General features: G+C 44.4%; 1 protein-coding gene across 1 annotated transcript in view; it reads left to right on the forward strand.

The window, feature by feature from the left end:
* Positions 1-18,221, forward strand: part of grin2ab (glutamate receptor, ionotropic, N-methyl D-aspartate 2A, b) — a 142,981-nt gene that overhangs the window by 103,367 nt on the left and 21,393 nt on the right. Inside the window, exons 5-10 of the mRNA XM_085356822.1 lie at positions 1,480-1,646; positions 1,747-1,881; positions 1,983-2,082; positions 6,710-6,915; positions 10,336-10,450; positions 10,553-10,755. Of these exons, the coding sequence (XP_085212948.1) occupies positions 1,480-1,646; positions 1,747-1,881; positions 1,983-2,082; positions 6,710-6,915; positions 10,336-10,450; positions 10,553-10,755 (926 nt within the window). The remainder of the gene's footprint in view (positions 1-1,479; positions 1,647-1,746; positions 1,882-1,982; positions 2,083-6,709; positions 6,916-10,335; positions 10,451-10,552; positions 10,756-18,221) is intronic.

The following is an 18,221-nucleotide window of genomic DNA, read 5'->3' on the forward strand; positions in this document are numbered from 1 at the left end:
GTACCTGTGCTTGTGTGTCCCTCTTATCTAGGAAGAGCTGAGGATGTGCCTGTTGCCACACAGAGGGAGATTTCTTTTTTTTTTTTCCTTTTTCTAAGCCTCAGTAAAGTATAAAGACACACACACACACAGATGAAAAAAGCAAGATAGATCTTTTTGAAGTACAATTTCATCCTCTCCCCTTCCCACTTTTCTCCTTTTTTTCTTGTGGTTGAGGGAGGCGTGTTGGATCTGATGTGCGTTACGGCTACAGCCGAGAAATTTTTGTTGGACCAAAGTACTACGTGCGCAAACAGCATAGACGCACACATGCACGCACAACTGAAGAGAAGAACGGACTCTTCGTCTGTGTTCACGAGGGCTTTGATGTTTAATGTGTCACGTTTTTCGATGCCCTCTGCTGAAAGAGTGTTAAAGCATGTATGTGCGCGTGTGATCTTTCTGCCTGCAGAATAGAGGCACAGTCATAGTGAAGGAGGGTTTGATGTCAGTGTCTCTCTCTCTCGCTCACATACTTTTCCCCCCACTTCTTCTGCAGCAGGTATCTCAATCTCACTCAGAAGGCTGGAACATTTTTCTCCATCTCATTCACCCCTCTCAGCCTTTTTCTCTTTCTCCCCGTCCACACCCCCACCCCCTCCTCCTCTTTTCTCCCTCCGTCTCTAGTGGCTCGGCCGTGTTGCTGTCTGTTTGTTGGGGGTAGATTATCCTTCATGCAAATATACATTCTGCGATCATTAGCAACTTATTTCACACTCGGTTTGGGGTTTCATTCTGCTTAACAGCTGCTTTGGTTTTGATAGTGCATACTGCTCTTTTACTCTCACACAGTTTCCTCCTGAATCTGAGACGAAATGATTTAAGTGTGTATGGCATTGTGAGTTATTGCTCCAAAGCTGTGAACATTTCGATCCGCAGTTTAGAGACGATGGTTTCCAAATGAGACAGTTATAGGATGACTTTATATATTGTTGCAGTTAGCACAGGGGGGAAAAGGAAAAAAACAAAACATAATGACTCAAATGTTTTTAAGTCAGTTCACGTGATTGGAGACATCAGTATTTGGCTCAATTACCTTTCAAGACAATGCCTGGCTGTTTGGTATATTGGCTACGGAGTGCTGAAGTGAATCAAACCTGTGAGTTATGAGGCAGTTATCTCCTACCATTAGGCCCCCTTGTTGCCGGCAGTCACTCTTCTTGCTGTGCAGTCTCACTTGTTGTCGGAATCTCTCAGCATCTCTTCGTCCCTTTCCCATTTTCCCTCTCTACTTGTCGCTTCTCCAGCTCTTGCAAGTCTCTCTTATCTCCCTTCTTCTCTCGGTCTGTCTCGCTGATTGTAAAATTGAAAAGGGCTCTAATTCTGGTTTTTTGCTCACATAGACTCCAGTGCCTTTTTTATCCCTTTTTCTGCAATTAATTTACTTCCTCTGAAAAATCTGCTGACTGTCTGTGCTGCTGGCCCCACATGTCATTGCAGGATGAGAAATCCACATTCTTCCAGTTCGGCGCGGCTCTTCAGCAGGAGGCTCTGCTCATGCTTGCTATCATGGAGGAATACGACTGGCATGTTTTTTCTATCGTCACATCCAAGTTCCCCGGGTACCAGGAATTCATAAGCACGCTGAGGGTAACTGTGGATCACAGGTAATGAAAACACCACACACAAACGCACATGTTGTTTTCTTTCCTTTATTTATGATAGCTGACAAGCTGTGTGTTATTGTTTAATGGTTTATTGTTACAGCTTTGTGCGATGGGACATGCAGAGTGTGGTGACTCTAGATGCTGTGGATGGCGACCCAAACTCTAAATCACACATTGCACTCAAGAGGATCCAGAGTCCTGTTATATTGCTCTACTGCTCCAAGGATGAAGCCGTGTAAGTGTTTGCGTGTGTTGTTTCGTTGCGCCATTTCTGTCTCTTTGTCACACACTGCCTTCACAGACTTCAGCAATGGATCTGTCTCCTTTGTTTGACAGGTATATAATGGAGGAGGCTCGGTCCTTGGGTCTGATAGGAGCTGGTTACATCTGGATCGTGTCCAGTCTCACCACTGGCAACCCAGACTTTACCCCTGAGGTAGTGAGGTCCCATATGTAGTAACAGGTGGCCACTTTTGTGTGGTTTGATAAAACAAGCCGTGTTTTTGATCCCAGGCTGTTGCAGGTCATCTGCTGACTATCCCAGATTTCCCCTCTTATTTATGAATGCTGACCATGATACATGGTCAGCTTTTTTGAGAAAAGTTACATAAAAAATAATATAATTCTCCGTACCCACAGATTAATTAATTGTTTCACATCTAGTTTAAATAAATAAAAACTCTGACATATTGTATATATATATATATATATATATATATATATATATATATATATATATACATATATATATATATATTAGGGGTGCAACGATACACAAAATTCACGGTTCGGTTCGGTTCGATACTTTGGTGTCACGGTTCGATATTTTTTCGATACAAAAAAAATGTTCATGCCTTTTTAATTTGTCATTTATTAAAATTATAAATATATATTTTAACTCAAAAGTACAGTTTTTAAATTTAACCCTAACCCTTGTGCGCGTTTTTTATTTTGACAGCGAATGCGCACCTGCGGACCACTTATGTGCAGCCCTGGTTATTTAGCTCATCATATTGCAGCCACAGAAATTCTTTTGTCCATGAAACCATAAAGCTGCACTTTCTTTTTGCCTTATAGTCTGATTTGTCATAACTTCTCCGTTTTGTGGTAAGCTTTTCTTTGGCTGTCACTTCTTCACCCTGACCTGTCTTATTTGGCTCAGCAGAACTGAAATGCTTTTACACACGCACTCACATAAGCTCAGCGATTCTCTGCGCGATCAACCTCTCACATGTTTAAGCTGCGGGAGATTTCACTTGTCATGTTTGCATAGTAAGCTAACGATTAATAAGACGATGTCAGAGGAATTGGTGCACAAATTTTCATCACTCACAGATCAGTGCTGTCGCTCTCTATACACAGTTCGCACGATTGCAAAGTGAAAGCAAAAAAACAAGCGCAAATTCAAACGCGATTTCAATATGTCACATATTGACAGTGGCTCACCGATGCCAATGACATAATTACCCAGCTACATTTCTGAAAGAATGCGAAAGCATTGACATATATTTTTCCTACAATAGCCCGACGGGCAGGGAAGAGATAGATTTTGGTAGCCCGACTGAAAAAAATCGCTAGCTCCAGGACGTCGGGCTAGCGATATTGCAAGCCCTGTATCTGATTGAGGAATCACTCATCTTTGGAAAAGAGAGTTTATTACAGAGAAATGTCTCTTTCCAAAATAAAAGCTATACTATCCGCTTCTTCTGGGCTATATTCTCAGCAGCATAAGGAGAATCATGTGCTAACAGCTGTCTAAATGACTCGGCTAAAGTTAGTAGCATGCTTGTTGTTTTTGTCTTTGCACTAGGATGATGTCGGCGTAAATGTGCAGTCATATTCGTTGTGTTCCCACTAGTGATTTCAGGTTAATCTCGTTGAAATGACCTTAACGCCACAACACGGCAAATCTCCGTTAACGAGCTACCGCCGATCGCCCCGTGCATGGGGCTAGACGGCCAACACGTTAACGAGCTAACTACGCTAACACACTAGTTCCCTCCCATGTAATTGAGCATTGCACGGCACATCCAACATACTGTTTTACTTTAGTCCATGACTCGCTTACCTTCAGGGTCATACGCCACATGAAAACCAAAATAATTCCAAACGCCAGATCTGAATGAGGGAGGTCCATGTTGCAAGGAGAGCTTAACTTCTGTCTTGCTAGCTTGCCCTGCACTCTTCCTTCTGACTATGCTGTCTGTGTTGAGCGCTCAGTGGATCTGCGCTCAACAGTGCAGCCTAGGCGGAGTAGTCGAACGCAGATTCACTGAGCGCTCAACACAGACAGCATCGTCAGAAGGAAAGTTGATAAAATAAATTACAAATGTTGTATTGTTCGATATATATGCGTACCGAACCGAAAGCACTGTATCGAACGGTTCAATATCGATACGAATATCGTTGCACCCCTAATATATATATATACAGTGGGGCAAAAAAGTATTTAGTCAGCCACCGATTGTGCAAGTTCCCCCACCTAAAATGATGACAGAGGTCAGTAATTTGCACCAGAGGTACACTTCAACTGTGAGAGACAGAATGTGAAAAAAAAATCCATGAATCCACATGGTAGGATTTGTAAAGAATTTATTCGTAAATCAGGGTGGAAAATAAGTATTTGGTCAATAACAAAAATACAACTCAATACTTTGTAACATAACCTTTGTTGGCAATAACAGAGGTCAAACGTTTACTATAGGTCTTTACCAGGTTTGCACACACAGTAGCTGGTATTTTGGCCCATTCCTCCATGCAGATCTTCTCGAGAGCAGTGATGTTTTGGGGCTGTCGCCGAGCAACACGCACTTTCAACTCCCGCCACAGATTTTCTATGGGGTTGAGGTCTGGAGACTGGCTAGGCCACTCCAGGACTTTCAAATGCTTCTTACGGAGCCACTCCTTTGTTGCCCGGGCGGTGTGTTTTGGATCATTGTCATGTTGGAAGACCCAGCCTCGTTTCATCTTCAAAGTTCTCACTGATGGAAGGAGGTTTTGGCTCAAAATCTCACGATACATGGCCCCATTCATTCTGTCCTTAACACGGATCAGTCGTCCTGTCCCCTTGGCAGAAAAACAGCCCCATAGCATGATGTTTCCACCCCCATGCTTCACAGTAGGTATGGTGTTCTTGGGATGCAACTCAGTATTCTTCTTCCTCCAAACACGACGAGTTGAGTTTATACCAAAAAGTTCTACTTTGGGAGAATGTCATGTGGTCAGATGAAACCAATCCTCTGCTGTATCATCCATGTGCTCTCTGGCAAACTTCAGACGGGCCTGGACATGCACTGGCTTCAGCAGCGGAACACGTCTGGCACTGCGGGATTTGATTCCCTGCCGTCGTAGTGTGTTACTGATGGTGACCTTTGTTACTTTGGTCCCAGCTCTCTGCAGGTCATTCACCAGGTCCCCCCGTGTGGTTCTGGGATCTTTGCTCACCGTTCTCATGATCATTTTGACCCCACGGGATGAGATCTTGCGTGGAGCCCCAGATCGAGGGAGATTATCAGTGGTCTTGTATGTCTTCCATTTTCTGATGATTGCTCCCACAGTTGATTTTTTCACACCAAGCTGCTTGCCTATTGTAGATTCACTCTTCCCAGTCTGGTGCAGGTCTACAATACTTTTCCTGGTGTCCTTCGAAAGCTCTTTGGTCTTGGCCATGGCGGAGTTTGGAGTCTGACTGTTTGAGGCTGTGGACAGGTGTCTTTTATACAGATGATGAGTTCAAACAGGTGCCATTCATACAGGTAACGAGTGGGGGACAGAAAAGCTTCTTACAGAGGACGTTACAGGTCTGTGAGAGCCAGAGATTTTCCTTGTTTGAGGTGACCAAATACTTATTTTCCACCCTAATTTACGAATAAATTCTTTACAAATCCTACCATGTGGATTCATGGATTTTTTTTTTCACATTCTGTCTCTCACAGTTGAAGTGTACCTCTGGTGCAAATTACTGACCTCTGTCATCATTTTAAGTGGGGGAACTTGCACAATCGGTGGCTGACTAAATACTTTTTTGCCCCACTGTATATATATATATGAAGATTACAGATTAAAATATCAAATGTAATTGTGATAGATGTTTTATGATGGGCTGGCTGGTTTCGACTCTTGAACGCTGTTAAACTCTTTATAACCTCACGACAGCAAGATTCCAGGAAATCAGAGCTTCCAGCCAAAACAATTACTCTGGCAGTTGAACCCTGGTTGCAATATTGTGTTTCTACCTGTTTTTGTTTGTCCGTAGATCAGACAAGCAAGACAGAAATTCTTAATTAGTAGGGTTAAGAGGGGCTGGCAGGCAGATACGATTACATAGACAAGTGGCGTTGTGTGTCTGTGCAGAATTCCCAGAATTTGTGAAACTTTATCTTTAATCCATGTATTACATATTAAAAGATGCTTCAAAGACAAATCATGTTGACCGCTAATACAGTTCATGTCAGAGCATACTAATTTACAGATAATCCAGCAAAAAGTCATCTTTTACACAACTTTGTACGTAACAACATATGATCAGTCCCAAAGGCATAAAATACTCACATCTCAAAAGCCTTTCAAATGTTTATTCTCCTAATTCTTCTCCATCTCTGGCTCGAGTCTTCCTGTTTGTGTTGGGTTTCCGCCTCTGATTTCTTTCTCAGTCATGGATCTGACTCTACAGCTAGAGCCAAAGTAAAATGTAAAAACAAAGTACTGTAGGGTAGACAGACAGATTGCTGTGCCTGCATTTTTTTTCTGATGTTTGCTCAGTCTGCTTCAGAGAGATAAAGTTTGAGCTATACAGTTTTTTTTTTTCAATGACAGCTGCAAGATGTAGGCGATACCTGAATGAGTAATTCAGTTTATAGACATACAGTCTGTTCACACGCATCTAGTAGCCAGCTATGAATTATTTCCGGAGGACAGACAGAACCAATAAATCATCCGCCTGACACCTTTGAGAAATGCATATGGATGTTTCAAATCTGGGGTAAAAATGTCAAATTAAACTAAACTTGAAGCTTACAAACCATATGTGTCGTTTCTTAGATGTCCTCTCGTCCCCCTCTCAGGTCTTCCCCCTGGGTATGATCTCTGTGTCCTATGATGACTGGGAGTACCCGCTCGAGACACGGGTGCGGGATGGGGTGGGCATCATTTCCTCTGCAGCCACCTTCATGTTGCGGGAGAAGGGAGAGCTACCAGAAGCCCAGAGCAGCTGCTACAGCACAGCATCAGACAGGAGCCCGGGGAAGCTCCCACCTAGTGCCCTGCGCAGGTGTGTGTAACTGTGGATGTGTGACGATTGCGAGGAGATCAAGGTCCAGGAACTTGCATAACTCGGTTGGCTTTGTGGCTGACTGTTCGGCAGCCTTACATAACTCTTTTTAATGTAGTAATGAGAGGGGAAGAGGAGAGAAAGGAAGCAGAGATGACAGCAGTGTTAAACACTGTGATTTCTAATGGCTTTTAACACTGTTAGATGTTGTGTACACGGCTGCTCGGTGTGTGAGCTCATTCTGCCTCCTTAGCTGGGAGACCTCAGGCAGACCTCCTTGTTGTTGCCACCCTGTGTTAACTAGAGCTTAGGATGTGTCTTGTGTATGCGTGTGTGTATGATAGTGTGAACCTCTGCGTGTGCACCTTGCTTCACATCGACTGTCATTAAGTTTGGATTAGAGCAGGTGTTACTAGCTTTGTTATCTGGATTTCTTTTTTACTTGATCTGTGGGGGGCTCATACAGTGTATGTCAGAAGGTGTGTGTAGGTGTGCATACCAGCATGCAAGATAATGTACTCTTCTCTGAAGTCTCTGTGATGTACAGGCGCACACATACACACAGAGAAACACAAGCATGCAGATTCATACTGAGCTACTGAGCAGTCGCTGCTACAGGGCCGTTAGCTAAACTGCCTCTGTAAAGTTTTTTTTCGGAGTGATATTGTGACTGCATCTTGAATATGAAGCATGCAGTGGCTAATATGCTGTTATAAATTCAGAAGTCTATATTAAACTAACTGAAAATATAAAGGTCATGTTGCTAGGGTCTGCACATTGGTGATGACTTATGAGCTGGCTCATTAGAATGAGAGCCACAGTGCGATTTTCACCATTATGGCTTTATTATCCTGTTTTTCTCTCCCATTAGGCCGCTACAGTGTATATCAAGGCATATACAACACTGCTGTTGTTGACAGGTTGATCCAATATAACTCAGACCTCGACAGGAACTCAAATGTTTATTCAGAGCTCTATTCTTACTGTCAGAGGTACCTCATTTGTCTCACTAACTTATTAGATAGAATTTGCATATTTGTCAAAACAACTGCAGCCAATTTTTTTGTGATAATAAACTGACAGGTTGGATTTCCCCCACCCTGATTCGGAAAAGTGGTGAGGCTGTGATCAGGATTCTGTATACATTAGTCTAGATACAATCTTGCCGCAGTGTGCATATAAACAACGCGAGGTGGGGAGGAATAGGACAACATAATCCGGCACTTAAAAGACACTATCAGACCCGCCGGATTTTCTGTCATTCTTGCTTGACAGGAATTAATATCTCAGACTCTAGTTGAGCTTATTTGGTCTCCACAATGATACAGGTTTTTACGGAAGGTTTGTCCTTGTTGTAAATTTCAAAAGGTTATTCTTTTTGATGGAACCAGTGTAGCGTGCAAACCCCTAAGCTGTCACTTTCCTCTAAAAATATGCTCTCTGCCATAATACAGAATTTGGGAAGAAGCCTGCCTTTCTTCTTTATTCATACTTTCATAAAAGTGCTCAAAGAGTATTTCAGCTAATAGAAAAGTGCTTCTCACATAGTGGTAGCAGGATCCACATTAAAAACTGCACTTACTGAAGGAGGGGGTTTCATATATTTCTATGATGCAACTCTTTCTTCCACGTACTACTTAAACCTCTACTGAATTTCTAGGCGATGATGATACATTTATATAAAAATCGCTGAACCCACTTCATAATGTAGCTTTACATTTCATTTTCATTACACAAGGAATCACAATACAAACAGGATCTGGTTCTCCTGCATGCCTCAAAAACACAGCGCCGTCTTTCGTTTACATCAGAAACTTTTTTTCCCCCAAAATGGTAACAAACCTGAAATAGGAGGCGACAGCAGTTTCCCAGAATAAACTGCCACAGCGTTTCCGCTACATGTACTCAGCCGTGGCGATGCGCTGTGACAAGGGCATCACCTGCTGCACCGGGAAGATTTTTCCAACACAAAAAAATATATATTTGTCTTGACGTGCCCCTTATAGTCCAAAGCATTGTGATCTGTGACAGAGGTAGGTCTGGTTGTAGAGTGAAGCCTGTAATGTTTGGCTGTGTAGGTTTATATTTAATTATTGTGTTTGCTGGGAGAGGACATAACTAAACCGCATATATCTATATTTACTTATTTATTTATTTTGCAGTGCCAGTACACGAGGGAGACGGGGACCTTTTGTTTACTTTTTCTCAGTGTGAGTGGAGCCAGCTTTCACAGAGCACAGGCCTTTTTCCAAGTCTTTGTAAGAACAGATGATTAATGTAGCTCCCTCTAATCCACTGTCCGACTACAATATTTATGTGTGTTGACTCTAATACCTCTCCTGGAGATGGGACAACATAAAATCCCACCTGTTTGAACTGGAGTGTAATTATCATAGTTTTCAGCTGCAGGGTGCGTGCTAAACAGTGCTCACACGGTTCTTTTTATGCATCTTGACTTGCTGTCGCAATATCTGAGTGCACGCATGACTCCTTCATGGCCCCGTGCCCTGGTTAGCTCACATAAAAAACCTGCTTTTAACTCTTCCTTTTTAATAGTAATTCAGATAATGTATGTTTAGATAGCTGATGGACTGAGACAGTTTTCTTCTGGATGAAAAGGGGAATCTTGTGCAGAGTATGAATATGTTTATAAAGCAGATGTTTGCCTTCTGAAATATTCTGTTTTAGCTGAATGATATTTCATTTGTACGGCATCACACGATGCGGTGTCGAGATGATTCAGACAATTTCTAATAAAACAGAACACAAGGTGTCAGAGAAAAGGTGTTGTCTGTATTGGACAGCTGCTGTCCTGCCTGTGATTCAGTCTTTAAGGTAAACGTTCTTGAACAGGCCTTCTCTCCCCTAGTGGGAATCCACACTATTATCCCAGTCCTCACATGCAGAAATCCTCTCCTTCTGAAAATTGTTTCACTGGAGCGAGTGTATCTTTAATCCCCATATCACTGTGTGTGATACCGGTTCATTTACTTCTCTCTGCTGCTTCGCTTTAGCGAGTGTGTAAACGTTTCAGCATAGGATCTGTTTGCGTATGCAGGACAGCTTTAGTGAGTAAAAGAGTGAGGGCAGCCTTGTTGCACCAGAGACTTGTCCTTCAGGCATATATCTGTGGAGAAATCAATGCAGAATGTTGATGGGAGAGATACATGGCCTCTGATTCTTCCCACTCCTACACACAAATATATGCACGCACACGCGTACACACTCAGGCATCTGCGCACACATGGTGGGTGAAGACAACATTGATTTGAAGTGGAGACACTTGCGGTGATTACAGAGTGCTTAACTTGTTATTCTGAACGTATTTGCTGTTGTGCACATATACAAACACTCCAGCAGATGCAAATCAACAACAAATCTTCCTGCACCCCCCCCCCCCCCCCCCCCCCCGTGTTTCAGACACATGATGCACGTGTGGAATGAAGGCCGAGATTTATCCTTTACTCCAGACGGTTACCAGGCCAACCCAAAACTGGTGGTGATCGTCCTAAATGTGGAAAGGAAGTGGGAGAAGGTAACAAATTAGTGCGAAAATTGAAAGAAAAAACTTTAATAAGATGTCTTTTTGTGGATTTTTGGAGTGATTTTTGGTGTGTTTTTCCTCCCGTGCTCACAGATGGGCCGCTGGGAGAACGGGACGTTGTCGCTGATGTTCCCGGTGTGGCCGAGGTATAACTCCTATGGGGACGAGGATGCCGATGAAAACCACCTCTCCATTGTCACTCTGGAAGAGAAACCTTTCGTCATTGTGGACAACGTAGACATCCTCACTGGCACCTGCATGAGAAACTCAGTGCCCTGCCGCAAACACGTCAAAAAGTAAGTACCTGCACCCACACCTGCCCACTGCCCACATAAAATCACAAGCCAGGTTGTTAGCCATACTTCGCTACAAGAGACAGATACCTGTTTGTTCTTCGAATAGGTTCAGTCTCATTAGGACACAGGTAGTGTTAGTTCATCTGTTTGTGTATCTCTTGGCTGAACAGAATCACACCTCTCTAACCAGTCTCAGTGTGTCTGACAGGATGATTGTCAATCAGCTGCCCTTTGTTCTTGCACTTTTCGGGATCTATACTGGGCCCACTCGTTTTTAGTTTATATAATAATGATTCACCATCTGTTTGTCCTCTAGTCTGAAATCCAAATGTACAGTACGTAGCTTGCACTGTAATCGAGGCAAACTCGATTACGCTTCAGCACAACTTAATACTAAACTCACAAACTCTGCATCCCATGTTACAACTTGACTGAAAACGTTCGCACCTATAAGAGGAGCAGCTTTCGCCTAGCTCGATTTTTGTATTCTTTTCCCGCTGTCTGTTCTTTGCCAGTGTTGTACAAGATAAAAGTCTTGTGTCAGAGACAGAACCGACACACACAGCCCGAGTTCTCATTTGGTTCAGAGGTAATCATTTCTGTCAGCATTAATAATTAATTGCTCTCTGTCACTGTCAGCTCGCTAATGCCAATCTGTCGGTATACTCGATTTTTGTTTCTCCTGCCGCTTTAGTGGCAAGTGCAGCCCTCTGTGGTTTTATTGTTTCATTAGTTCGGTTTGATTTGTGTTTTATTTTAAATGCTCTGAATGTGTTGCTTGTTTTTAAATATTGCAATACAGCTAATTAGTAACCCTGCTTATTGTTTTCCTCATATTGCATATTGTACATTAACACTGCTCTCATTAAGGCCGTGCGTGCTTGGATCCTGGAAGAATGTGGATATTACTCATAATGGGAAAATTAAACCCCCCGGTGGTACTCTGCACCTTTCATGATTTGGGTTTTACGTGTGACTTGGAGAACTTATTCAAAATATTATTTAATACAGTTTTTTCTTCCTGATTTTTGTTTTCTTAAAGAGGTTGGCTTGAATTTATGGGTTCAAAAACAACCAACGGATCTCTCAGCCTGAGCTTGATTATAAGATCTTTTGATTCTGCACTGAAAAAAAGGCCATGTTGGATTTACTTGATTCAATAGTGGACATTGGTTGCACACAAATGTTTTGCTTTGGCAGAAACTTAAACAATTGTGTTCAATCAACGCAACTTTTTCATAATCAATAAACATGTGCATTTTGTGTTCATAAAACACGATTGAAACATGTTTAGATGAAGTAAGTTGAGCTCTTGGAATATTTTAATCCTTCACAATTTTGTCATTGTATTTCAATCAGAATCAGAATCAGAATCAGAATGGGTTTATTGCCAGATGTTGAGGTTTACAACATTAGGAATTTGCTGCGGTGCTTCAGTGCAAACAATAAGAATTAAAGTGCTATGTAGAAAGAAAGATATGTGCATGAGATATACATGAGATATATACATGAGAATAAGAATTAAGAGTGCTACGTAGAAAGATATATACATGAGTGCAGGTGGTGATCAGTGCCAGACATGAGATGATGCAGTGACACAGCGTAGGGTCATGTGTGAGTGGCGGGGACAGTCATGTGGTTATTGTTCATGTGTCCAACAGCAGAGGGGAAGAAACTGTTCTTGTGGCGAGAGGTTCTGGTGCGAATGGACCGGAGCCTCCTGCCTGAGGGGAGCAGGTCAAACAGACTGTGTCCAGGGTGAGAAGGGTCAGCTGAGATCCGGGCTGCACGCCGCAGTGTCCTGGAGGTGTACAGGTCCTGCAGAGATGGGAGTCTGCAGCCAATCACCTTCTCAGCAGAGCGCACAACACGCTGCAGTCTCTGTTTGTCCCTGATAGTGGCTCCAGCGTACCACACGGTGATGGAGGAGGTGAGGATGGACTCGATGATTGCAGTGTAGAATTGCATCATCGTCCGTGTTGGCAGGTTGAATTTCTTCAGCTGCCTCAGGAAGTACATCCTCTGCTGGGCTTTCTTGATGACGGAGGTGATGGTGGGCTCCCACTTCAGGTCCTGGGTGATGGTGGTACCCAGGAAGCGGAATGAGTCCACAGAGGTGATGGGGGTGTCAGTCAGGATGATGGGGGGGAGTGGGGCTGTGTGCTTCCTGAAGTCCACAATAATCTCCACTGTCTTCTGGGCATTCAGCACCAGGTTGTTGTGGCTGCACCAAGACACCAGACGTTCAACCTCCCTCCTGTAGGCAGACTCATCCCCGTCAGAGATGAGCCCAATGACGGTGGTGTCATCTGCGAACTTGATTAGCTTGACAGACTGGTGGGTGGAGGTGCAGCAGTTGGTGTACAGGGAGAAGAGCAGAGGAGAAAGAACACAGCCCTGAGGGGAGCCGGTGCTGATGGTCCGGGAGTCCGAGACATTCTTCCCCAGCCTCACGTGCTGCTTCCTGTCCGTCAGGAAGTCAGTGATCCACCGGCAGATGGGATCAGGCACATTCATCTGGGAAAGCTTGCCTCGGAGATGGTCTGGAAGGATGGTGTTGAAGGCAGAGCTGAAGTCCACAAACAGGATCCTGGCGTAGGTTCCTGGGGAGTCCAGATGCTGCAGGATGAAGTGTAGGGCCATGTTGATGGCGTCGTCTACAGACCTGTTGGCTCTATATGCAAACTGCAGGGGGTCCAGGAGGGGGGCCGTGAGGGTCTTGAGATGGGAGAGAACTAGGCGCTCAAATGACTTCATGACCACAGATGTCAGAGCCACGGGTCTGTAGTCATTTAGTCCAGTGATCCTAGGTTTCTTGGGGACAGGGATTATGGTAGAGGACTTGAAGCAGGCAGGCACATGACATGCCTGCAGTGAGGAGTTGAAGATGCCAGAAAACACTGGGGCCAGCTCGTTTGCACAGTGTCTGAGGGTGGCAGGAGACACACCGTCTGGGCCGGGAGCTTTCCGAGCATTCAGATTCTTAAACTGCTTCCTCACATCTGCTTCATGAATATGAAGAGTTGTGGTCGGAGGAGGTGGTGTGAAATCCTCTTTTGTGTGGGGTGAGGAGGGGGGTGTTGTAGGTGAACAGTTTGAAGGTGGTGATGGCTCTATGGAGGGGGGAGAGGTGGGGGAATGAGTGTCCAAAGTGCCTCTATTGTTGGGGTCGTTGGAGGTGTGAAGGCTGCCTGATGGCTCGTCAAAACGACAGTAGAAGTCGTTGAGGGTGTTGGCCAAGAGCAAGTCATCAGTGGAGTGGGGGGTTTTAGGCTTGTAGTTTGTGATATTCCTAAAACCTTTCCACACAGAGGCCGAGTCATTCTCTGAGATCTGCTGCTGCATCTTCTCAGAGTGCTGATGTTTAGCAATGTCCACTTCTTTAGTGAACCTGTACTTGGCCTCTCTGTAGCAGTCCCTGTCTCCGCTTCTGAACGCCTTACTCTTTTCCAGCCACAGCTTTTTGAGTTTAGGAGTAAACCAGGGTTTGTCATTGTTATAACTCACCCTGGTGCGTGATGGCACAATGCTGTCCTCGCAGAAGTGGATATAGGAGGTGACAGTGTCCGTAAACTCGTCCAAGCTGTTAGAAGCAGCCTTCAATGTGTCCCAGTCTGTGGTCTCCAAACACGTGCGAAGCTCCTCCACAGCCTCGTTGCTCCACAGTTTTTTGGTCCTCACGACAGGTTTGGAGAGCTTCAGCCTCTGTCTGTACGCGGGGATTAGGTGGATCATGACGTGATCAGAAAGTCCGAGTGAAGCGCGCGGCACCGCGCGATAGGCCCCGCTGATCGTGCTGTAGCAGTGGTCCAATGTCCTCTCCTCTCTGGTCGGGCATTTAATATACTGCTTGTATTTCGGAAGCTCATGGCTCAGATTGGCTTTGTTAAAGTCCCCAAGAGCAATGATGAGAGAGTCCGGGTATGTCCGCTCCGTGTGGAGAATCTGCTCTGCGAGTGCGCACTGAGCTGCTCGCGCATCCGCGTCTGGCGGGATGTAAACAGCGGCCAGGATGAATGAAGCAAACTCCCGCGGAGAATAAAACGGTTTGCAGTGAATAAAAAGATATTCCAGAGAGGGAGAGCAGTGCTGAGCAATCACTGTTCAACACTATTAAATAACATTTACCCCAATACTACTTGCTCATTTAAATACTACATGTTGTCTTCATATTACATAATGTTCAACAAAGTCTAGAGTCTGGTAAACATAAAAATTTAATGGATCTACAACAACTAACATCCTATCTTTATCCTGGTTGCAGGGGGGCTTGGAAATAACCCTGAATTGTTAGGCAGGGTACACCCTAGACAACTCACAAGTCTGTCACAAACAACCATTTGCACTTACATTGACAGGTAATTTAGAATCATCAATTAACCTAACTCTAACAACTGCACGACTTTTAACTGTGGGAAGAAACCAGAATACCCAGAGAGAAACTAGTGCAAACTAGCCAGATTGTGGATTTGAACCCAGGATCTTCTTACTGTGAAGCAACAGCACTAATTCAGTTCAATTCAATTCAATTTTATTTATATAGCGCCAAATCACAACAAAAGTCGCCTCAAGGCGCTTCATAGATACAGACAAAAACCCAAGAATCATATGACCCCCTATGACCAAGCACTTTTTTTTTTTTTTTTTTTTTTTGGCCTGTCCCGTTTGGCTCTTTTGCCATCAGAATTGTTGTCTAAAGGCAAAGAAAGATGCCCAACGGATTTACTTTACCAAACTGACCATCCCAGCCTTGCCGTAATGGTCCATTTGATTCACCTTTTATTGTTTATTTTATTTTCACTTACTGAATACGGGACAGACTTGACTGGGGGAAAGAAGGGGAGAAAGAAAGAGGGAAAGAGAAACAGCTGAGAAGAGGGACGGGGGAGAAGGGCAAAAGACAAAAACCAACAGAACGGGCAGAGAAAAAAAAATGCATATATCAATCACCTGCTGAGAAAGAAAAAAGAAAGCAAGCAGAAGAGAACAAGAGTAATAGAATAAACAACATCACAATGATATATGGGAATATGACAGTAAATACTAAATGTTAAACATTATTGTGCAGCACATAAGATCAACAGAACACAGTGTGCTTTGAGGTAGGAGCCAAAAAGGGTGTAGTTTGTGGGTGTGATCACCCGTGTGTACACCTGTGAGCATGGACGCGCTTGTTTTTTGTTTTTTTAAAAGGTTCCTTCATGTAATAATCTGCTAGAGGGTGTGGGGGGGCCACAGCCCCGTCCTCCAGGGCGTGAAGCAGGTGTGGAGGAGATCAAAACTCCAGACATCCAGAGGCCCCCAGAACACAAGAGACCAAGGAAGACCAACAGAGGGGCAGCTGCGCCACTGTCCCGGAAAGAGCTGAGGAGAGTCCCAGATGAGGGCTCACTCAGCAGCCGCGGAGCAGAAGCCAGGGGGAGTTGCAGTGACGCGCCCGTGAGCTCCGCCGGCAGCCAGCTGCGCCTGAGTGACCGAGCCCCAGGCCGAGAGGCCGGGGGCACCCCACCTCCGAAGTGGCCCGAGCGAGCCCCAGGCTCCAGGCCCCGATAAGCGGCCGCCAAGGAGTGAGCCGGTGTGTACCTGGACGCCCATCCCCGGACACAAAGAACCACCAACGCACCGATGTCTGAGGGGGTCCGCCACTGGCAGGGGAAGTGGTGGTAGGGGGAGATAGGCCTCCAAACCTTGGAGGGCCTGAGATGTCCCCAGAGAGGTGGCGCCTGACACCCAACCTGACATATAGACACAGACATACAGGCACACACAGATACAAACATCCATTCCCACCCTCATATGACCAAGCACTTTGACGACAGTGGGAAGGAAAAACTCCCTTTTAACAGGAAGAAACCTCCGGCAGAACCAGGCTCAGGGAGGGACGGCCATCTGCTGCGACCGGTTGGGGTGAGAGAAGGAAGCCAGGATAAAGACATGCTGTGGAAGAGAGACAGAGGTTAATAACAGATATGATTCAATGCAGAGAGGTCTGTTAATACATAGTGAGTGAGAAAGGTGACTGGAAAGGAAAAACTCAATGCATCATGGGAATCCCCCGGCAGCCTACATCTATTGCAGCATAACTAAGGGAGGATTCAGGGTCACCTGGTCCAGCCCTAACTATATGCTTTAGCAAAAAGGAAAGTTTTAAGCCTAATCTTGAAAGTAGAGATAGTGTCTGTCTCCAGAATCCAAACTGGAAGCTGGTTCCACAGAAGAGGGGCCTGAAAACTGAAGGCTCTCCCTCCCATTCTACTTTTAAATACTCTAGGAACAACAAGTAGGCCTGCAGAGCGAGAGCGAAGTGCTCTAATAGGGTGATATGGTACTACAAGGTCATTAAGATAAGATGGGGCCTGATTATTTAAGACCTTGTATGTGAGGAGCAGGATTTTGAATTAAATTCTGGATTTAACGGGAAGCCAATGAAGGGAAGCCAAAACAGGAGAAATATGCTCTCTCTTTCTAGTCCCTGTCAGTACTCTTGCTGCAGCATCTTGGATTAGCTGAAGGCTTTTCAGTGAGTTTTTTGGACATCCTGATAATAATGAATTACAGTAGTCCAGCCTGGAAGTAATAAATGCATGAACTAGTTTTTCAGCGTCACTCTGAGACAGGATATTTCTAATTTTAGAGATGTTGCACAAATGGAAGAAAGCAGTCTTACATATTTGTTTAATATGTGCATTGAAGGACATATCCTGGTCAAAAATGACTCCAAGGTTCCTCACAGCGTTGCTGGAGGCCAAGGTAATGCCATCCAGAGTAAGAATCTGGTTAGATACCATATTTCTAAGATTTTCAGGGCCGAGTACAATAACCTCAGTTTTATCTGAATTAAGAAGCAGAAAGTTAGCGGCCATCCAGGTCTTTATGTCTTTAAGACATTCCTGCAGTTTAACTAATTGGTGTGTGTTATCTGGCTTCATGGACAGATAGAGCTGGGTGTCATCTGCATAGCAGTGAAAATGTATGCTATGTCTTCTAATGATGCTGCCTAAGGGAAGCATGTATAATGTAAACAGAATTGGTCCTAGCACTGAACCCTGTGGAACTCCATAATTAACCTCAGTGTGTGAAGAGGACTCTCCATTTACATGCACAAATTGGAGTCTATTAGATAAATATGATACAAACCACTGCAGTGCAGTACCTGTAATACCTACAGCATGTTCTAATCGCTCTAATAGGATATTATGGTCGACAGTATCGAATGCTGCACTAAGGTCTAGCAGGACAAGCACAGAGATGAGCCCACTGTCAGAGGCCATAAGAAGATCATTTGTAACCTTCACTAAAGCTGTTTCTGTGCTGTGATGAGCTCTGAAACCTGACTGAAACTCTTCAAATAAACCATTCCTCTGCAGATGATCTGTTAGCTGTTTGACAACTACTCTTTCAAGGATTTTTGATATGAAAGGAAGGTTGGAGACCTTACCACCATGCCACCAATCAGACTTAACAAA

This window comes from Diplotaxodon limnothrissa, linkage group LG6, assembly GCF_057381915.1.
Source record: "Diplotaxodon limnothrissa isolate DT_005_m linkage group LG6, D_limnothrissa_male_GT1.1, whole genome shotgun sequence".
Lineage (NCBI taxonomy): Eukaryota > Metazoa > Chordata > Actinopteri > Cichliformes > Cichlidae > Diplotaxodon > Diplotaxodon limnothrissa.